This window comes from Aricia agestis, chromosome 7 (genome assembly GCF_905147365.1).
Source record: "Aricia agestis chromosome 7, ilAriAges1.1, whole genome shotgun sequence".
NCBI lineage: Eukaryota > Metazoa > Arthropoda > Insecta > Lepidoptera > Lycaenidae > Aricia > Aricia agestis.
Window position 1 is genome coordinate 7,370,937 of NC_056412.1, and position 24,082 is coordinate 7,395,018.

Sequence of the window (24,082 nt, forward strand, 5' to 3'; positions counted from 1 at the left end):
TATCTAACGCCATACAAAGCACCATCAAAAACGGTTATGCAATCGAATTCTTCTGTGTTTTATCAATGTAACGTTTTCAAGAAGTTAAAAGCCTACGAATAATAAAAACTAAGGAAACGTAACTCCCATACTTCAACCGTTTTGAATTTGGTTTCTTTTCGCACACAAAAATTATGACAATAGTTACGAAACACTAACTCTAACACTCTTTACATAATAAATCCGTTAACAGTAAATTTATTGTCACTTATATACACAAAATTGAAGACGTGAGTGAACACGATAACTAACATTTTGTGACATACGCACATTTACTCATTTTTTCCTTTAAAATTTGAACAAACCTTTAAACAGCTTATCTAATCATCACCTGACTAATATATCTGGTTACACATAACATGCACAATTTTTTTACTGTTACTCATCGTGTTCTTCTACTTACGTCTTCAATTGTGTACCGAATACATGCATAAAGTATGCATGTATTGGGGTCTCATTTTGTAGACTCGCGGAACAAATTTTTGACACAGTTACTCTTCCTTAGTTTTTATTATTCGTAGTTAAAAGCTGTTGTAGGGGAGTGGTGACAGAGTGTAACCCTTTGTGAGCCGGCCGGTAGCTCCGCCGGCGGCGGCGCCAGAGGAAGTCGCGAGCAAACAGGATAATAAAATGTGCTAATATTTGAGTTTCCTGCCTCTCCGGGGATACTTTGAGGTGCAATTAAGCTGCTAATGTAATATGTTAGCCGGACAACGTGGGAACGTGGTACCAGAGACTTAGTATATCTGGTCTCTGGTGGTGGACTGTAAAAGACCATACGAACAAAAATATTTTCATGTAAGATGCCAAGGCACGGTTACTGATCAGTCATCACATTATTAGATATTTTGTATTATTATTAATCAATTATATCTATTGAACATAACCTTTTGAAAATCCTTTTCAAATTTTGCATATTCATATATTGTGTGCAGCGTAAGCTTCTGAACTTTATAAAAAATAGGCCAAGCGCGAGTTAAACACCCGCACGACGGATTCCGTACGATTTATTAATATCGGTCAAAATTTCGTCAAAATTTAAACTCTAGCTATCAGGTAGTTCTTGTGATATATCATATAGCCTAGTGAGTTAGTGACAGACAGGCGGATAGACTGCGAAATCTCAGTAATTAGGTCCTGTTTTTACCTTTGGCTACGGAACCTTAATTGTAGTCTGTGAGGCGTGATACTGAATACAGATCAAGAGGTTCAGTCGTGCGGCACGCTAGTCAGCGCGATTTAACAGCGCGGCCGTAACGCTCACTGTCAACGTAGCATAGCCAGGTTCACCCGTGACTCGACAAATTGACGAATTTCACACGCTTCCAATGTATTACTTTTTTTTAAATGAAATAAGGGGGCAAATGAGCAAACGTATCACCTGATGGAAGCAACTTCCGTCGCCCATGATGGACACTCGCAGCATCAGAAGAGCTGCATCTGCGTTGCCGGCCTTTTAAGAGGGAATAGGGTAATAGGGGATAGTAGGGATGGGAAGGGAAGGGAATAAGGGAGGGTATGAAAGGGAATAGGGTAGGGGATTGGGCCTCCGGTAAACTCACTCACTCGGCGAAACACAGCGCAAGCGCTGTTTCACGCCGGTTTACTGTGAGAACGTGGTATTTCTCCGGTCGAGCCGGCCCATTCGTGCCGAAGCATGGCTCTCCCACGTATAAATTACTGCGATGATATAGTACTTTATCATCACCACGTAGAGGTTATCCGATATTCGTATATTCAGTGCGAAGTTCATCGACTAACCTTTTGAGTAAAAGTTGTAAAAGTATTTGGCCAGTTTGAAGTTATTCTATATATTAATTTTGATAAAAATTGGCCGAGTCAAATATATAAACAAAAAAGTCAATAAAGTCAAAAATATAATAAATAACAGCAACTTTAATATTTGTTCAATAATGTTATTTTGTTCCTAATAAATACATTTTTCGATTTTGCATAGAACTTCGCACTGATTTAGATCTCCATTCTTTTTGCGGCTCCCATAGCCAGTCATAATTTGTGTATTGAACTTGGTCCTCCGTTTTACATGTAAGGTGGGATATCATTACTTTTGTAAAGGAAACTAGACAGGTACTTATTGAGATTTTATGTTTTTTTATGCTGAATTACTGGTATAAACACGAAGAACGTACTTTGTGGTTATAGTATGTCATAAGTGGCACCAAATGGTTCGTGTCTATATAAATTTAAAACGAGCTAATTATTATTAACAGTTGATTCAGACCCCAACGCGACACGTAGATGCAATTCTAAATTTATATAAAGGATTTGACAGATTCGCAAGACGTGTCATCCAATTGAAATCTGTCAAATCCATACACATTTATGCCGTGCCGCGCTTCGCCTCGCCTCGTCGCGTTGCGGTCTGAATTGACCCTAAGGGTTATTATGTATTTAGTTTAAAAAAATGACACACACAGGATACTAGATAGCGTTCTATGTATTTCGATATTAAGAGAAAAGCCCGAAATCATATAAAACACAAATAAAGAAAAAACAATGACATACATTTTTTTGTCAAGTTAGCCCAAAATGCCCAGGGGAGTTAATACATTAGTTTAATGAAATATGCTATACATTTTTACATCCACAGCGACTTTTCGCGGGCTTTCTCTTTGAATACAGCCTGATGGGTTGCATTTTGTTATAAAGTTTAACAGAAGTGCATGTTTTGTTTAGCGGCGGTGGGCGATAGTGGCGCCGCGGCCTAATCCTGCGGCCGGCGCTGCGGAAAACGACGGGAATTGAAAATAAACATTCCATCTGCGCTCCGGCACGCACTGCCCAAATTGACAATACAACCAATTTGGCGCCGAACCGACCACCTTTGTATGGGAATTGAAAAATAATATTACTATTTTTTTCGACGTGGCCGAGCAATCTCGAAAATAAGCTTCGGTCCGTACGAAATAATAGTACGATAACAAAAGCAACAGGTGTTGAAAAAATGTATCAAACAAAAAATATATTTTTACAGGCCGGCGAGATTAAATTGGCTGTTTTTAGCGACGTACCCCGTACAAAGGTTTAAAATATCGCGGAAACGAAACTGTACTTCCTGTAGAGCGATAACTCTCACTCGATATAACAGACAGTCAGACAACCAATTAAAGTAACCTTATTAGAGCAGCTTCCACTGCGATAGTACGACTTACGAGTTAATTCACACATATAAAATTCCGAAATAACATTTTATTTTTCGCTTTAAATTTTAACTTCCTGTTCCGTGATTTATTTTAAGTCCTTGTCAAATTTTATTAAAATCAGTCAGGCTCCGAAAAAAATACAAATAAACTGAACACAACATCGAGTCTTTCTTCATAGAAACTATTTAATTATTAAACAAACTTAAAAGGTATCGTAAGGAAAATATTTAACATTACTTATTGTCCCTGATAATTTACATTAAACTGTTCATCAGGCTGTTATCACAGGAAGGGCTGGGAACTGATAAAAGCTCGTGGTTCATTCAGTGTTTACCGTGACCCCGAGCCGAGAGCACGCGCGCTATTGTGAGTTTACTTCGTCTTAGTGCAATAACTTTATGAGTATTGTAAGTATACGGAATTATTGTATACCTAAATATAAACATATTCATTCTTCACGAGAAGTTAGTACTATTAAAAAATAGCTGTACTTGTAGAAAGTGTGAAGTTGAGCGTAAGTTTGATAATAAATTGAGTTTTTTTAAAGTTTTTATTAATTATTAAGTATTCAACGAACGCATTTGAATGCGTTCGTAATACTTAATTTAGGTCCTGACACAAATGTACTGCCAAAAAAATCGACTTTAAGGGTTTTTTAAGGGTGCTAAGTAAAGTTCAATTGAATTTGAAAAAAATAGGAACAACGACAAAAAACGGTAAAAGTAAATAAATATTTCTAGTAAATAATAATATTATGATGTCAGTAAATATTGTAGTGTGTACATTGAAAAATTAAATTAATTTATAGTTGTAAATTGTAACCTTAAATTAATTTAAGGTTTTCCCTTTTAAAATGGACACCGGTTTTCAGTGAGTCCAGGGCATCCGGTCAAACTGGCCGTTTGTGCCAAAGCATGTATCGCAAGTCTAAGACTGAATCGTTAAAAGTTTTATTTCAGTCAATCTGGATGCAATTCCACAAAATTATTTTCTATTTTGATCTTTATACTTCATACTTCCAACTTCTGACAAATTGAATCGTCCGCCGGCCGAAAATAAATCTTTGTAGTTGTGAATTTCATATCATGCGGAAAATATAACTCTTGAAATATGAAACTAAGAACTAAATAATCAATAATAATCATCACACATAAAAAAAAAACAAACGCCTTGAACACACGAATAATATTAAGCTGCTTCTGGCTTAGTTAGCCAAATAATATAATTTGCAATTTACGAGGAAAAATAGATACAAATATATTAATTTTGTTGATGAATAGTAATTTACTTACAAACTAAAAATATAAACTTTAATGAATAAATCATCTGAAGTGTGACTATATTCCGTAGTCACACTTCGGATGATTTATTCATATTTGTACCCTATCATCCTCCTTTTTGGAAGTCGGTTAATAGCCCTCCCAAGCTGCAGACAGCAGAGGGGCAGCACATCGTTCGCCGTGACGTCGCTCGATATTGTAATAAGTAATAACCAGTAATGGAGGCGACGCTAATCAAATTGACTAGTTTTATTTATATTACATTATACGGGCATCCATTACGATATGAGAGGATCCAATTATGTTATCCAATTAAAAACTTGTTGCCATCAGTTTAATTATATTAAAACGCACTACTGTAGTTTCCGGTCTCGTCGAAGAAATGGGCTGCGGCTATTTTCCTGAAAAATAGCGAATATTTAAGTGTAATATTACAATACCTTCGCCTAGGGTGAATCAAAGCAAATAATAGTTCAGTTACCTACTCGTTAATAAAATACTTTTTGTACTTTGATCATCCCCGGATAACATAATATTTACCTACCAACGAACGATAGAAAATATTGCAAAAGGGAAGCACTCGATAGTAATACATTTGATTAGTTCTGCAATTAAAAGTTCCTCGATACACATCTATATTATTACGATTGAATTTTAATTGAAGTAACGAGGGAGTGCACTCCAATAATGGAGTAAGTTAATTATAAAAGGCAATTGATTTAAATGGTCGGTGTCGCGGTCGGTATGAGTAACAGAAAAAGTTTTCAATTTCACTAAAAGGGCCTGGCTTGTGTCTCGAGTCTGCTCTGGTTATCGGCGTGTAATGTATGAAGTCTCGGCTTTATTTTATAACTCACTCCAGTAATAGGCTTAACTTTAATTTACTTTACGACGTGTTCGCTCATTCCGAGTTTAACTTTTGCGGAAATCATTTTTCTTGTAAAATTGGTCAGGTAACTTTTTAAAAAGTTTTCCGATACGCTTATTAGGGTAGTTATTATATTACGCATTTTTATAATGATCATTAATATTAAAATTCGGCAGATATTTAAAAAAAAAATTTGTTTTAAATATTCATATTATTATTTTTAATTAATTAGATGCTTGACTTTTTATTCTTTTTCTTTAATTAAATTATTGTTTTATATCTATTCTTGAACTATTAGGTTTTGAATGAAACTTTTTTTTAATGAAAATTAAATGATCGTGTAGGAACGTAAATTTTAACCTCCTGGGACTCTAATTAATATCTTCTGAAAATTCCACTAAAAATAATTACGGACAGATTCCAATACTTTCTCATTTAAAATATTGTTATGTATGAATATATATGTACAATTTAGCCTATAAAAGAATATCTAACTAGATAAAAATCAGTTTATTACTGTTTCCCCATCAATAGACAATGAAAAATGTATGTATCGTGGATTTCGCTCCATGTAAACCTAGTTAGCCTCTGATTAATTAGCTGATGTTAAACAGTTAACAGCTTTTTTAGCCAGCTTCACCGGCTGCTGAATATAGAGCAACTTGCTCTATTAGATAATTTACGTGAAGACTTTTGTGCCTTTTTCGGGAAAGTTATTAGGCTTGTACAATAGCAAGAGCCAGCAACTAGACTTTCGTTATTATATAACGACTGAATGTGTATATGACCCCTATAGAGCTGAGAACGACCAGCAACTATGGAGTTTCGGTCGCGGTTACTTTAGGAGTTATTCAGTTCTGAAGGAAGGTACAGACTTACATGACAACTTTTAGCCTTATAAAATTGTACTATTATCTATTCTGTGATAAAACGGCGAAAGTCTGGCAGTCGCTGGCTCTCGGGCTATAAGCTGAGTACAGCAGATTATGATCGAGTTTCATGTGTCACTGAAGTAAAACATTTTATCGTACTCAAATAGTCTATAAACATGCTTCATAAATTATCATGAATACAATTCGGAACATTTTATAACTGCTATCAAACGGTTTACGATCAATAAGAAAGGCGACTTGTATGATCATAATTAATTCGAGACGTTTGTTTTATAATATAATAAAACATCTCCGCTTATGTTCGTCGCCGGCAAAGTAAAGGGATAGGCTAGGTAGAGCTATTACTACGAAATTTGCTTTGAATAACAACCTAACTGCATACATATAGTATGAGATAGTATATTATGTATACTGTGTCTATTATAGTCATATATCAATTTATTATAAAGCATACTCCTTAAGGGATTTATAATTGAGGAACATAAGAATAGTTCCAACTTCCAGTCCATATGCCTTCTAATAATTATTCTAAGCAAAAAACAACATTTTTTAAAGACATAACGCATTTTATTAGAGCAAACTCCAATACCTATTTTTTTAAAGAAGCCCAACTTTATAAAGACAACGCATACAAGAACAACATTAACTTCGTTGGTGCCAGTTATAAAGTGGAGTTGTTGGGCCAAATTGAGTTCGACATCGCAAATAGATAAAGCCGTATCTATCCGTAAGCGAACTTTATAGTTTTGTTTTTGGCAGTTTTGACACTCCTATCTTATTTGTTCTCGATGCATTGAAGTTTTTAACTTTCCACCTGAGTATCGGTTACTTAAGTTTCTAGCTGTCGAACGTAGTTTATCAATTGATATTTCCTTCGCTGACGTTAGAAGTAAAAACACAGTTGTATATATAATAGCAAGTACATAATATGAATCTATATTCATCCTAGCAATATTAAATGTTAAAGTCTGTTTGCTACCTGTGCTCGTTCCGGCTACTAAAGCGATTTATATAAAATTTGACGTAGAGATATATTATATATTGAGGTCGGTCAACGGAACTTGGATCACCTACATACGATTTTTGCGAGATAAACTAAATATTTACATATGTTATGGGCAGAATCTAGTAATTAGAATTCGGGGACCGGTTTACTGCTCTCCTTGAAAGTGGCATAAAAACTACAATGTTTCCAATCGATACTTGCGTCTATTCAAATACGGCTCCTTAAGGATGTCAGGCGGGAGACACCTGAAAACAATAAACGCGAAATTGCCACAGTAATCTTCCTCATGATCACCACAACGACTGTCAGACAATGGGGCAGATCACGCGATAGGGCTCCGCAGAGCCGTCTCGATTATACCACCATCCGATTGTACTCGACTCTATTAACACAATGCATGTGTATACAGTAGTGTAACTCGACGAATTTGTATGACACTGCGTTGCTTATTTTATCTTGTTTCTACCGATTTAAAGGAACAGTGTAAGCTACATTACAGCTACAGTTCTTGTTGACCTATTTTTTTTTATGAAATAAGGGGGCAAATGAGCAAACGGGTCGCCTGATGGAAAGCAACTATCGTCGTCCATGGACACTCGCAATATCAGAGGAGCTGCAGGTGCGTTGCCGGCCTTTTAAGAGGGAATACGCTCTTTTCTTGAAGGTTTGCAGGTCATACTGCCGGTGATAGTTTGTTCGTATTAAAACGCAACGCAATGCATGAAAATATATCAATGTGGTAATATATTCACACTCCATGACACTGATGTATATTGATAGGAAACGTGTAGCGAGCGAGTAACGAACCTGCATTTAAATAGTAGTAGAATCGACGTACAGCTCTCTATAAAATTAACTGAAATTAGGTTGTACGAGCATCGATTTTAGCGGTACATTATCAGGGTTGTCTACTGTATATTATTATACTGTGCTATTAATATTTGAATTTCGTTGTATCGCCGCGGAACTATAGCTATTAATTCACAGTATTGGATATTAGTGGATATTCTGAATTATCTATCATTCATTAACGTGCCTACCCACCGCTTACAATTCGTGGGATAATGTTCTATTGTAGGCGATGTTTACTGTTTATTTCTATTTTGGTTGAAGTTGTATGTAAAATATAATCTATATTTATTATATAAAACTTAAAGGTGACTGACTGACATGGTGATCTATCAACGCACAGCCAAAACCACTGGACGGATCGGGCTGAAATTTGTCATGCAGTTAGATGTTATGACATAGGCATCCGCTAAGAAAGGATTTTGATCAATTCTATCAATACCAAGGGGGTAAAATAAATGAAAGTTTGTATGAAACTATGTCAATTTTAAACCGATCGAGCTAAGACTTTGATACTTACCAAATTGGCAATTAATAATAATACTTCTTACCGCGAGCGAAGCCGCGGGCAAAAGCTATTTGTTATGCATATAACGTCAACGAAAACAAATGCAGACTTTATCTATTATAATCGATCCGTCAGGTTGACTCGTAATAAGTGCAACCCAAAGACATTGTATTATGTATGGCGCATCCACAGTGCAAAATAAGCTTGGCTCTTAGTAGAGTCTTAGATAGCAAAGCAATTTGTTACTTGTTACATTATCTCCACTTTACTGTGGACTGAACTCTGTTTTAGAACCCCAAGTGACGTTAACTTTTTGTCACAGCTTCCTAATGATAAGATTTTAAGAATCCCAGTAATCACCTTATCTGCTAACTTATGCTAACAGTAGATTTTTGGATAAACTACTTTTTAAGAATTATGCATTTGCGATATAATTAATAACATTAATTATTTCTAATAAATATTAGAGACCCGAACATTACAAAAAGACATAAATTTATTGAAAAACAACAGTATATAATATTATTTTGCCTGCCTGTAAAGTCTAGGACCAATTGAAAACTACTGCGACTGACTTGTCAAGAAACAAAAAAGTTTTTCGCAATGGTCACTCTGGAATCGGTCACTCAAAACGCAATAATACGAAAAAGTTATCGCACGGTACTCCAACGTACAACAATGAGTAGAGTGATTCGTTTAAGGAAGCAATCGTCAATATTTCATCCTACTGGGGGTAGTCGGCGAGGTAATAACGTAAGTAAGTTGTAATGAAATAATAGCACCATCATAGTCCATCTCGTTAGTTGTGCTCCGCAGGTGTGCCGTCTCCCTCGCTCGGAGGGAATCGCGAGTCGCGTCGCTTATTCTTTAATCTCGTTGATGAATTATGATTAGCGGAGTGCACTCGTCCCACTGATGTCTGCCTCCAAATGGACCCTGATTCCCTCGTTAGCTGCTCCCGTACGCACCGGCGCGATTCGCGTTAAACATATTAAACCGCAACGTTAATAATGGCCTTTTGATGTTTTAATTAAACTTTAGTTTTTAGAAATTATATTAATAAGTTCCAGATGAATGCATTCGAAATGCGCATTAAATTTTTCGAAACAAAAACCTTTATGGCCCGCCCGGCGTCGTAATGGCTCGCTCCGGGACCACAAACTCCGATTATATCCGAGCGGCGAGCGCCCGGAACTGCGAACTGTAACGTATAATTGATTATGAACTTGGCCACTAATGGCCGAAAATAGTTTCTAATTTGGAGTGCGGGTAATTGGTCTCGGTCCGCGTCTGTATTAATCATTTACGGTATCGGGAATTCCCCGTGGCCGCGCTATCCCTCAATTTACGTAGCTCCCCGGGCGTCCCCGAGCGCCGCACGCTGCAACTCCAACTTCATCCGACTGAAATAGTGATGTTTAATGGCCGCTCACAAAACAGTACGTACTTCTTTACATTTACATAATTTGCCGTTAGAAAGTAAACAAAGAAGCGATCGCTCCGACGACGAGGAAAATTCAAACATTCGATTGTTTTTTTTTGGGAGCGGAAATCTTTTTTGCAGTTAAAGCTTAATTCGTGCGTATTGACGTTCGAAAGTTGCAGCTAATGGACGGCGTGGCGGTTTTTTGTGGCTGATCTCGGCGGCATTCGCCACGGATTGTTGTGGGAGTGGCGTGGCATGTCGCTGTCACCGGCCGCTGTAATTATTCACGACGGCTCGCTTCATGCACCGTCTGCTCCCGAAAAAAGACATTTAACGCAGATATTGAAACGCGTAGAGTTATTGATCGAAAATTGTACGGTGTGTTGGAAGTGGCCTTAGGATTGTAGAGCGATGCTAGTGAAGATTTCTGATGACCGATTGACTAGACGATCTTAAAGATACCTACTACTTTTAGTCTAATAATGCTTTTCAAGCTACTTATTTAAAATGATACATGATAACATTATTATGTACAAACATGTAAAAGAACAGCGAGCCTTTATCTTATCAAAACTGAAACGCCGTCGTCAAGAACATAATTAGAATTGAAACCAGTTATCGAATTTCGATTCAGTATTTTCCATTCATTTTACTATCCGTCGCGAGTCGACTTTCGCATTTTTTACAAAACATATTTTTTTTGTAGAACTTTATCCACATAATAATTAATACAAACATAAAAGAACTGCGAGCCTTTATCTTACCGAACTGGTTGCTGAAAACTGAAAAGTCGTCAACATAATTAGCCTCGAAGCGCGTTATTGAATTTACTTTTCGAAATTAATTTTGACTACGAATTTTTTCCGAGGTGTGCAACATCAGTAACGACGTTTGCATACGATTATCCGTCGCGACATGACGCGACGTGGCACATGACGAGACATTGTCCACTACTTTTTCACGTGCACTTTTATTCATTTATATTCTTTTATTTAATACTATTATACGTACAATTCTTTTAAAAAGTATTTCAAGAGAAAATTCAGAAATATAATTGCGTTTCCATATTGGGATTTTGGATAGGACATTGTCAGCTGAATACAATGTCAACGTTGGCTCTTGAAATTCAAAACTGTGCCAGTTTTTAACTCTTTGTCCTGGCCTGGCGGCACGCATCGCGCATCTAAAGTTTCGGACACTCTAGTATAATCTATATCATCTCGAGCCGAACCTCTTCTAACGACTACGTAAGTAACGTGCTAAATAAAATGTAACATTTTCTTAGGTAAGTACTTAAGCGAGGTACTATGGTCTAAGCTTGTTAATTAGGCCAACACCTTTCCGCAGCGTAATTTTCGAACAATAAACAAAGGTCTGATTTGGTACGCCCGCCGCATACTTCCGCCCAATATCCGATACCTATTATTTTCCGACTCTCAAAAACATACAAAAATCGATGGAGCTATTCGTCATGGTCTCTACGTATTGTTTTGGTCAATTTGCTATTGTGCCGGACTTCGCTTCGTGTAATTCTATATTCGATTGGATTAAACAAATATTGGAATAGATTGCATATTGTGAATTCAGTTCGGAATCAAAGTACGAGTAGAAAGTTTTGTACGCCTAATTAACAGTATTAAAATAAATAAACGAGTATTGCGACTATTGTGCAAATACGCGTTAATTGGTCGGCATAAAATTTTCAATTAAGCTTTAAATAATTTTAGTGCACGTGAGCAGCCCCGACAGTTTTTATAGGATTGTCAAAAAGTAGTAAAATGTGTCGCCGAAATAATTGAAAAATGTTCGTATTTAAAGTGTTAATCAACTGTGACTGAGCTCCGCGGTTCATGTTACTGGCGAACGGCGGCCGTTTTTAGGGTTCCGTACCGTCTGCCTGTATTCGACAATGTTTTCAGTTGTCACTGATCGTTAATTGTATTGGAAGTATATTGGTACTTATTACACTTCAAAGTTTGAATCTCGATCGAACATATTATATCATCGCTTAGGTAACAATACCGCGTGCTGGAAGAGCCACAAACCAGCGTGGATCTAGTTCTGGCCATCCACCCAGTACTTAGACTGTGGCTCGATGGCAAAGAAGGCACTCTCTCATTTCGCCTCACACAGGTACTGACCGGGCACGAGTGCTTCGGTCGGTATCTTGGCGAGATCGTCGGAAGGGAAGAGACCCCAAGATGCCACCATTGTGACGCGGATTTCGGTCTGTCCTTGGAATGGACAACGTTCGGCCCTCACGGCTACCATCAGATTTGACACTTCGCTCCCAGCATTGGTTCGTTCCATGGTGGGTAGTAATCAAGGATGGAGGGCGGTCGAATTATGTGAAATGATTTCTTATGAAATACGAAGTTGCTGCCTCTCCCTACGAATAATAAATAGTTTTTATTATTCGTAGGTCTGTCCAGGGCCCGATCTTAGGGGGGCGAGCCGGGCATTTGCCCAGAGCGGCAAAAATTGACTTATTCCTATCTTCCAACCTTTTTTTCACCACTTAAGTTTGAGAATTTTACCAGCTAACCTACCTTAAGTTTGCTAGTGGAAATATTTGAGTATTTTACTTAAATATTCCTCCCATTTTCCTCCAACAAATATGTTTCCTGTATATTATGTAATGGGCGGCGAAAATGATCTTTGCCTGGAGCGGCTAAATGGCTAGATCGGGTCCTGAGTCTGTCCTTTTTAAATTTGACCGCTGTATTGTTACCTAAGCGACGATAATAATATGGTATGTTTTGTTTACTGTTACAAGTTACAAAAATACAAGCTTCAAGCAGGAAAATCATGTTAAACAATACAACTAATTATTCAAATTGCGTGCGGAACTCTGTGCGCGTTTGCGATTTGAACTTTTTTGTCCAACTCAAAGCTAAACTAAGTTTTTATTCGTAGCCGATATTTACGCACATCGCCGTTAAATTACGATTCGTGTTTCACGTTCTGATTAAACGCTTCAGTAGCTGCGCTTATTTTTACATCTACACTAATTGAATGACTTGATGACTTCATGTAAAATTTAAATAGGTCTTTAACTATATAGCGCCTTTTACTTTACCATGATATTATATTATAATAGTGATTTTTTATGACTATATACTACTTATATTAGTTGTATTTGTCAATGTTTGTGTGCTTATTTCAGTCATTTTCAAATTGATTAGAATAGTGAATAGTGATACATTTTAAGCAATTGCGTAAAAGTCTATAACATAGTTATAACAGTCTTTATTAAATAATGTATAACAGTAGATCTTATGATAAGTATTAGAGGAATTAATATAATATATATTAATACTGTATGTTCTGTTGTCAGCAGTGCGAGAGGCGGACGCCGCAGCAGCTCGGCGGCAGTCCGGGGCTCGACTCGCAGATGCTCGCGATGGATGTCACCAAGGAGGCCCGGGCTTCGCCCCTGCCGGCCGCCGCCCCGTCCGGGGCTGCGCCAGCACAGCAGCCGCAGCCACAGGTTATATTCAACTTTTTAGTATATTATGTTTAACGACCTTTGCAGTTTGAACCACGATGGACATAGCGCAGCACCTTGAGGTATCTTTGGATATGAATGCCTGTACATTAGTATTTGCCTGTAAACATCATCGTCCAAGTAAAATGCTTCTAGTCAGGGAGCCCTAGATTTTTTTTTATCAGGTACTATCAAGCAAAACTTTTGTGAGTATCTTCATTTTGATAAGACAAACAATCATTTTTATCTGCGAGAAATCTTGAAAGTGGTAGCTAACGGAGATAGAAAGGATTTCATACTTTGATTTGATGGTCCTTCGCAGATAAAAATGTTGTTTGTCTTATCAAAATGAAGATACTCACAAAAGTTTTGCTTGATAGTACCTGATAAAAAAAAATCTAGGGCTCCCTGACTAGAAGCATTTTACTTGGACGATGATGTTTACAGGCAAATACTAATGTACAGGCATTCATATCCAAAGATACCTCAAGGTGCTGCGCTACGTCCATCGTGGCCAAAAAAATCTAGGGCCCTGACTATTCGGTTTTTTAATTAATTTAGAAATGCATGTACGCGTCGCGTTGCGGTCTGAATTGACCCGTTATTACTGTGAAACATGAATTTCCACCAATAAGTTACAGAGTATTTAATATCATACTTAGAGCTCTAGTCTAAGTTTTTTCGGTTATATTATATCAACGTGTTGTACTCGGCAGATATGCGCGGGGTGCAGCAAGGTGATCACGGAGCGGTACCTGTTGAAGGCACTGGACCAGCTCTGGCACGAGGACTGCCTCAAGTGCGGCTGCTGCGACTGCCGGCTGGGCGAGGTCGGCCACACCCTCTACACACGCGCCAACCTCATACTCTGCAAGCGGGACTATTTAAGGTACACCTTCAAGGCAAACCACAAACCAAGTGGCACAATACGTCAACAGGCAAACCGCAAACTTGCCAAACAACTAATAGTCTAATTAATAACATTGGTCTACTCAACCAGATGGATACGTTACAAAAAAAAACTGCATTTGTGGCAGAGATTCATAAGGTACGCCTTGAAATTGTCAATGCAATTTCTTTTAAATTTCAAGAATTTATAATATACTATTAAATCCTTATTAGTTATTAGTGTTTAATTAGCAATGTTTCGGGAAAAAAACATAATTAATTGTCATCAACATAATAATTGAACGATATTATATCTATAACTTCAGTAGATAAACAACATCCTACGGATGCCAATAAGTCTAATTAAATAGAAACACTTGCTGCAAATTACAGTATTATAATATAATATCGTTTGTTTTTGAACGCGCTAATCTCACAAACTGACCGCCTTTTAATTAATTTTTCACAAACTTGGAATACCAAACTTGGACCACGGAAGGAAATAGGCAAATGTTTCGTGGGAAAATGTACGGTTCTCGTGGAATTTCTTATTTATAGTGTTTAACTAAAGTATATTCGTCAGGTTGTTCGGCAACACGGGGTACTGCGCGGCGTGCAACAAGGTGATCCCCGCCTTCGAGATGGTGATGCGCGCACGCAGCAACGTCTACCATCTGGAGTGCTTCGCCTGCCAACAATGTAACCACAGGTACTCATTTACTACTTTTTCTTTCTTTTATCCAGTTTATGCTCTCGTTGATAAACTTATTTGTCCCTTTTTTCACATCCCAAGCAACCACCAACCTATCCACAAAATACGTACTAAGAAATCGCTCATTCGCTCTAGCTCTGTAAAGGAGTACTACATAAATACGTAAAGTATGTAAACGAGTAGGACTGAAACGATTAATTTGGCGAGTTGAAACTCGATGCTTTTTCCTCGGTCCGCACAAAAAGGAGGGATTAAATCCGTGCAATTGTAGAATGCAAAATGAAATCGTGTACGTCATGCATGCTGCACGACTCAAATGACGGCCACGCTGTTAATTGCATTTAAAGTGAATCGTGCCACGGACCCATTTAATTTTCCCACCTGTCAACAGCCGCGGCCGTAAAAATTGAACAGGGACTATATCGAATACGAGTCCAGTTCGGGATTCCTTTGGAGCGAGATGAAATATTCACCGTAACGGGAGGAGAGAAAGGGACGGGACGACGTCTAAGGCGCCGTATGGTTTATTCAACTCACGAACGACAAACAAAGAGCGCGATTAAATTTTCCGCTACATAAGAAAGCTTACATGCAAAGGAAAAGCGCTTTAGCAAACTCGATTGTTTTTCTGCGGTCCATCAATTATATTTTCATACTTTTATTAGCTTATACTTCTATTTGCGAAATGGTACTCCCGGCGTTGCTCGTTACTTAATTAATTACTTACATACACATGAAATGGCTCACTGGAAGAAAACATCGTTGAACGAGAACGAACAAAATATTTTCAAATCAATATCAAGTGTACTCGGAAGGCTTAGTGATTAAATATTAATTGGCACGTGTAAAAATTACGGGAGAGTTTTCATTAAATTCCGAATTAAATTTATGTAGGGCAGGGGTTATCGAATATCGAGTTATATAGATATCGGAGAACAAAGGTAAGCTGCGCTTGATTTCCCTCGCGCGCCCTCCACCAACAACTGAGCGATGATCCGACTAGTTCCGACTGCGAACTTATTAATAAAAGCGTCGACTATTATTTCGATAAACTTTTATATTTCACAACGATTTAATCGTTGAAGTAATGTAGGGCTCGCAGCAAAGTTGTTGGATGTGTAACGGTGTAGAAAATAAATGGGAACGTGATTTATGTCACAGGAAATAATCATGCCGTACAAGTCACTTCATTTATAATGTACCTAACTTTACATTGTTCGATATATTTTTTAAGAGCCTATGCTGGCCTCCCCCAAGGTTTTCCACATCTCTCGATCGAACGCCACCGTAGGCGATATTTAGTTCAAACAAAATTCGATATCGCGGAATCATACATTTTGCTGGAATTAAACGATCCCGTGTCCTTTTATGGGCCTCGGGAGTTGGGACGCGGTTCAGCGTGGATAGGTACCACACAGGCAGACAAACGGGCGAATTTTCGCATTTGTGATCGTCAAAAAAAGTTGTTACTTTATACAGGGTGTAACAAAAATAAGTGATAATACTTTAGGGTGTGTACGTCTTCCTTGTAGAGAGTTCACTGTGAAAGTGAGCGCTGAAAGACCAATTTTTTTTTTTACTTTTGTATGGGGAAACTCGTGACGCTCGGGCTCTTGCCCATACAAAAGTGAAAAATTGTTTTCGTCTTTCAGCGCTGCTACTTTCAGAGTGAACTCTCTACAAGGAACACGTACACTCCCTAAAGTATTATCGCTTATTTTTATTACACCTGGTATGTAGAGTTGAAAATTTTATAATGTAGTAATTTTTTGAACTGCAATAAATTAGTAAACGGACATACGGAGTACTGTTCACGTCAATAATAGTTAGATATAATATTATTAATATGTTTTGACTTAAGAGTCCGGGTGCCATCGCAATTCTCATACAAACGTAATACCAAGATAATTTCTCATACGAGATAGTCATTGCCTAGGTTCCTATACAATGATGGCACCCGGACTCTTAAGAAATATACATCTATTCACGCATATCTACCACCTTCGTGAGCAAAATAGATTGGCTTGTAAAATTGGAAAAATAGTAGCGGGGCGCGCGCCAATCTGAGGAAGGAGCTTAAATAATAGAGAGGTCGCGAAGATTGGAGCTGTTGGGAATGGTTTATTCGTCGGATGTGGACCTTTCCCGAGCTAGCGATCTCACGTGACGCTGCATTGTGTATTCATTTCACTGCTCTTCATTCATATTGAATGGTCCGATGCAAGAACTGAAAAACTCTCACACAATTTCTGAATAATGTAGCGGCCGTTTCTGTAACGCGATTGAGTGAAAGCTAAGTACTTACGTGTGATATACTCATATTATACATTTTTAGGTTTAAGCAAAAAGGTACGTTTGAGTGGCGTTTTTCGTCATTGTAGAAACTTTAATTAATACGCTATAAACATAGCAATAATATATAGTCCGTGCAATCCACGAAGACGCGCCCCACCACTTTTTGGGTGAGCATCTTTCCCTTTTACCGTGACGCTTTTTCTTAATTGGTCTATTTATTGTAGTATGCGCGTGCACTCATAGGTAATTAGTGTGTACCGATAACACTCAAACATTGGCGAAAGCTTGCACACGTCATATACTATAAACGATCAGGAGGAGTGGGGCGCGTCTTCGTGGATTGCACGGACTATATTTATAGGCGATAAATTTTAAAGTAAGGGACAGTATAAGAACGAGTAATAATATTTCGAATACGAATATTGAATAATTTTACATGCATAGAAATGGGATATGGCGCCGTTTGAATGTAAAAAACTAACTATTAAAACTGTCCGCCGCTGGAAATTTAATTTGCCTCCATCCGTATACATTTATTTAACAATACAGCGAGCGGGCTATTAAATATCACGTACAAATCAATTTCCACGGCCAGCAGAAATCTGAATCCAATTTGCGGGCTGTCCGATCGGGGCGGGCGGAGGCCGATAGCACGGCGAATATCGCTAAACGGCTAAATAATTTAGCAGCAATCTGCCGGCGCGCCCGCGGCGTCCGCTACCGTCGCCGCGCCGGTCGCCGGTCGCCGATACCCGTGGCAACTGCGACCCAACCAATTTCAGTGATTTGATGTGTTTATAAAATTAATTTCGTTAACGTATTAAGAAGGCGAGAAATAAAAACTTATTTTTTAAGTGACGTATTAATAATTATGTTTCAATTTGTTTGTCACAGAGTACAGTAGATTAAGATCGAATTTAATCTCTTTTGTCTGAAGTGAAAAGTTTTTGTCTGCTTCATGGGCGGGGAAACTCGGTAAATGGGCATTAGGCACGTCCGATTACGCAGAACGTCAAACTCGGCGTCGGCGAAACAATGGTGTGCGTAGTACAAAGCGACTCGCGCTCAGTCATTAAAATTTCGTTCTACATCTTTTCCATTACGCGGCGGCAGACAAAAAATAGCAAAATAAAAGGACAACCCCCAAAAACAAAAGTCGGGAGCCGAGAGAACAGGAAATAAAGTTAATTAAGAGCGGCGAAATCGACTAAGTTGCGGTGGAAATTGGCCCCTTAAAAAAGAAACATTTGTAGCGGAGCTATTGCGCTTAATTTTTGTGACAAGTGAAACAAAAGAGTTGGCTGTCTGGGGCGGGAAGACGGCTCGCGGTGCGGGCGAGGAGGGGGGGGGGGGGGGTGAGATAAGGTTCGGCGTTATCAGGGTCGGTTCCGGACGGACAGTGGCGAGTCGAAGCAGCGATACCTTTTGTTTCGCCACGTCGAGGGACGCTCGCGTGACGTTATCGGCCCCCGTGCCTCGCGGTGACCTTTCACTCGATGATACTAAATTTTATTTCTTAGACGTTTTTTGGTTGTTTCCTGAAAGTTACAAGTGGGCGATGATAAATAAAGATAAAATCGGAGCGCTCCCGGTTTTTAGTTTGTGTTGCTACTGATTTTATCGTGTAATAAATAGGGTATAGTTGAATTTTTAATGCGAGAAAAAGAAAAACAGTAGAATATTTCCAATCCTTTCTAAACCTTTCTATACGTGGGAGAGCCATGCTTTGGCACGAATGGGCCGGCTCGACCGGAGAAATACCACGTTCTCACAGAAAACCGGCTTGAAACAGCGCTTGCGCTGTGTTTCGCCGAGTGAGTGAGTTTACCGGAGGCCCAATCCCCTACCCTATTCCCTTCTCTTCCCTTCCCTACCTTCCCCAATTCCCTTCCCTTCCCTACCCTCCCCTATTACCCTATTCTCTCTTAAAAGGCCGGCAACGCACTTGCAGCTCTTCTAAAGCTGCGAGTGTCCATGGGCGACGGATGTTGCTTTCCATCAGGTGACCCGTTTGCTCGTTTGCCCCCTTATTTCATAAAAAAAAAAAAAAAAAAACAACTCACTAGCTCATAAAAAGTGCCTTTGACACACACTTTTTGTAATCGTCTCATATGTGACTTTTTTTTTTTGTAATCAGATTCTGCGTGGGCGACCGCTTCTACCTGTGCGAGAACAAGATCCTGTGCGAGTACGACTACGAGGAGCGGCTGGTGTTCGCGAACATGGCGTACAACCCCCCGCCGCTCGCGCACCTCAAGCGCCAGACCACGCATCTACCGCCGCCGCCGGTGAGACTTTCATGGTATATCTTAGTAATATGTAACGAAACAGCCAAGCCATATACATTTACTGATATTATGTAGAATATGTTGAAGTTAGGGTCGGTAGAGCTAGGCCGTGTAGATTCAGAAGCTTGGCTCTAAAAAGATATCAGGTATCATATCTGATATCTTCTTCACAGGGCCCTTTTGAGGTCGACTTGGCAACATTTAACATGATTTTTTTGGGATTTAATTATTTAAAATACTTTATGAAAATATTCATAAAGGCGGGCTTAATGCTTATAGCATTATCTACAAATAGCCCAAGAGTCAGCCAAAAGCGAAGCCTTCTAAAGTAACCGCGACCGCAACTCCATAGTTTCCATTTCCGATCGTTCTTACGGTTTACCTCTATAGGGGTCGTATACAGGAAAACTTTCAGCTTTCATAAAATAACGAAAGTCTGGCTGTCGCTTGCCCTTGGGTTAAATTAGGCCCCGTAAATCTTTGAGATCGGCGACACTGGAGAGGGTAATTGGCGCATATGTACTATATGGAAATTGATTCATAGGCAGATGGCGGACCTATGACATTTGGTCGGGCTATATCAATTCAAAAACCTAAAACTTGAAAACTGCGCCATGCGCTTTCCTAATTCCTTTTGCAACATGCGCCTCACTTTGTTTTAATAAAATCGGACGTTTAATACACCAACTATTACGGCAGCAGGCGCCAGTATAATTTCCACCCTCGAAGGTGTAATCTTTAGTGTCATGTTGCCACTGTTAGTAGTCACTGGGCCAGCACTGCATCAATATAAACAACCAAAATCTTGGACAATAGCCCAGAATTGACATGTTTCAGCATCAGCCTCTGACAAATCAGCTCCGCATTGATTTTCAGTGTCTATCACCATCGTCATTAACCGCCGCATAACAATTGAAAATGTATTGTGTCTGTGATACCCACGATGGAGCTTTTAACATAACCATCATTAAAATCACTCTAAATTGGTTTGCACATAGTGTCTAGCTGTAAGAGATGGCTTTGCTGTGTGGTACATCAATTACTTGGGTATTCTGTCGCACTATACAATGGACGTCACTGAAGTCAATGACCAATGTAGACAGCTACGTATTTGGACGAAACCGCAGTAGGCGACAGAGCGACATGCTACTTTACGCACCTAGTGCCGTGTCGTGTAAAGATTTTTGTCCGTGAAGTAACGTTTCACTCCACAACCGTGTACGTCTACCTTAAGCTTGTAGTATAAACAACATGTATTTCCAGACCAGTAACGCGATGGGCCTGATGAACGGATCGGGGCGCGCCGGGGACCTCAACAACAACATGTCAGGGTCGTCGCCGGCGCCCTTCGCGGCGCCCCCGCACCTCAAGCCCCTCAGCCTGTCCGCCACGAGCTGAGAGTTCCGCCCCTGAGACGCGGCTCACCCCTACGCAAAGTTCCAGATGTGAGGGCATAGCGATCGTCGAAAGCGTTTTCGATTGTTCTGGAAAATCTCTTATGTATCTCTACGTGTAAAAAAGTTAGGTAGACATTTTGAATATTAAGTCAGGGACGGTGGGGCAGGATGGGTTACTTAGCTTTTGGGGGACCAATGAACATAATGCTTATCGACAAGATGACAAGCGAAGTTATTCTCTAAACGTCAAGTAATCTACCTTACCTGCTCCGTCTCATATATCTCATGATCTCATAAGTACGGCGTAAAGGACTCGTTCGAAAGAGGCTCGACTAGTTAATGTAATTATTGATGTAATTTGTAAATAATATTATAATGGAAGTAAACGTGTAAGATTTTTGTTAATTTATCTACGTCATGTTGGTATCCACACGACCGGCTGTTATATTTTGTGGCCGGCCCAGGTCCCGAAGCCCGCCACTCGTTGTTTAGTTTTGTACCTCGCGAGGTATGCAATTGTTAAGTTTTCCATGATCATTGTTGTAATGTTTGTATTATTTATGTAAATAACTTAAATGTAAGTAGCCTATTGTATCCAAAAATATCCTAAATGTAATATGTAATAGAAAATCGTGTCTATAAAATGATGAAATATACTTGATATTAGATACTAGTGATATAATTAAAATGAATCTTCGTATGTTTAATGACTGTATGGCGGCATAGTAGACCGTTACATTCCCTGTATAGCTATATGTTTGGACGATGATAGCACCTAGTGTGTCCGGTTCTCTTCATACCAATGATATGACCAAAGAAGTAGCAGAATAAACCATTGTTCAAATTAACTTGTACCTTTTATTTTATCCCGAATTTTATCCCAAACTCGTATTGTATTGAGTATGAATCGCACTAATATGCGAAGGTTCATGACTTTTCGTTCGTACGTTTGTCTGTCATCCACGCTGAAAATACTGGACGAATTTAAATGTACAAAGAGATTCTAGATCAAAGATAAGTTTTTTAGCCTGGAAATAGTTGAATGAAAATACAATTTTATAACAAGAAAAAAGGATACCTTTGGAATTACTAAAATAAATCCTATCGCTTCCCACACCGGCTTCGCTGATGGTGATCAGTAAATACTGATAGATTTGAGGGATCAACAATCACTTTCATATACACGGGTCCATGAGGTTTACACAATACTACGTGATACTACTTTGGCAAATAAAGTCGTAGGTAACATGAATTGAGTCTTTCGTCCTATAAATGTTCGTCCCAGTGGGAAACAGCTAAAACAGACTTTTTAATTTTATTTCGATTAGTTGATTCTTTGTAATCGCTGGAGCGATTCAAAAGACTCAACTACTGGGCATCATAATACGAAGTATTGTATTTGTTTACCATTTTGTATTGACACTAAACGGTCATAATACTATAAGCAACAACTGCTTCTCATGGAGAACAAGACTGTATATTCACCTGATCATCCGAAGTATGTAGTGTGCCCTCACAATAGAAAACGTAAAGTAGGTATAGGTGTTATTATGGAATGGAAATTGGATATTATATTAAGCTGCTGGTAGAGGCCATGTAAATGCTTATAGTATTATGACCGTTTAGTGTCAATACAAAATGGTAAACAAATACAATACTTCGTATTATGATGCCCAGTAGTTGAGTCTTTTGAATCGCTCCAGCGATTCAAAAGACTCAACTACTGGGCATCATAATACGAAGTATTGTATTTGTTTACCATTTTGTATTGACACTAAACGGTCATAATACTATAAGCAACAACTGCTTCTCATGGAGAACAAGACTGTATATTCACCTGATCATCCGAAGTATGTAGTGTGCCCTCACAATAGAAAACGTAAAGTAGGTATAGGTGTTATTATGGAATGGAAATTGGATATTATATTAAGCTGCTGGTAGAGGCCATGTAAGGGAGAAAAATCACAGCCATTTCCCGCCACCGCCCGCCTGATAGAATTGTTATCGATAGAGATCTTTAATTTCATAAGTAAACAAAAACATAATCATTTCGCACGCTTTTTTATATAGATACTTATATTAATATGTGTTCTGTGATATAGACGTAAAAATATACAGGCAGCGGTTAATTTCGAGTCCGACTTACGTGCTTCCATTGGATGTGTGGTTTTTCTGTTTTGGGGACCAGTACCCGAAGGTTTAAAAATAACACATTATGTTCCTTGGTATCAATGTATTTTTACCAATATTTATATACTTAACATAAAATTATCTAACATTTTAACTAAACACAAATTTAGTCGTGTAACGTCATATCAGTTATGTCCGGAAATCCGCACAAACGTTGTTAATATCGTGTTACGTGCAGTTGAAATTTGAGTTAGTACAAAAACTGAAATCTCATTTTATTTAAGCTTTCTATTTTTTATTTTTTATATATTATATATTATAAAAAATACATTTTTTTAAATGAAATAAAGGGGGCAAACGAGCAAACGGGTCACCTTATGGAAAGCAACTTCCGTCGCCCATGGACACTCGCAGCATCAGAAGAGCCGCAAGTGCGTTGCCGGCCTTTTAAAAGGGAACAGGGTAATAGGGGAGGGTAAGGAAGGAAAGGGAAGGGAATAGGGGAGAGTAGAGAAGGGAAGGGAAGGGAATAGGGGAGAGGGTTGGGAAGGGAATAGGGTAGGGGATTGGGCCTCCGGTAAACTCACTCACTCGGCGAAACACAGCGCAAGCGCTGTTTCACGCCAGTTTTCTGTGAGAACGTGGTATTTCTCCGGTCGAGCCGGCCCATTCGTGCCGAAGCATGGCTCTCCCACGTAAAATAAGGGGGCAAACGAGCAAACGGGTCATCTGATGGATAGTAACTATCGTCGCCCATGGACACTCGCAACATCAGAAGAGCTATAAAAGTATATGTATTTGCGGGAATTATAAAGTTTACTTCAGTAGTTTTTAGTAGCTTCAGATGCTTAT

The 24,082-nt window shown here is 38.8% G+C and overlaps 1 protein-coding gene across 4 annotated transcripts in view; it reads left to right on the forward strand.

Annotated features, from left to right (window-relative positions):
* Window positions 1–21,948, forward strand: part of LOC121728826 (LIM domain only protein 3) — a 68,985-nt gene extending 47,037 nt beyond the window's left edge. For 2 of the 4 annotated variants that reach the window (XM_042117131.1, XM_042117133.1), the window contains exons 2-6: window positions 13,371–13,523; window positions 14,237–14,409; window positions 14,992–15,117; window positions 19,553–19,703; window positions 20,967–21,948. In XM_042117131.1, coding sequence (XP_041973065.1) covers window positions 13,371–13,523; window positions 14,237–14,409; window positions 14,992–15,117; window positions 19,553–19,703; window positions 20,967–21,101 — 738 coding nt within the window. In that variant the 3' untranslated portion in view covers window positions 21,102–21,948. Of the gene's footprint in view, window positions 1–3,586; window positions 3,611–13,370; window positions 13,524–14,236; window positions 14,410–14,991; window positions 15,118–19,552; window positions 19,704–20,966 lie in introns of those variants that run through there. The other 2 variants (XM_042117130.1, XM_042117132.1) reach the window with 2 other exon arrangements.
* The last annotated feature ends 2,134 nt before the right edge of the window (window positions 21,949–24,082 follow it).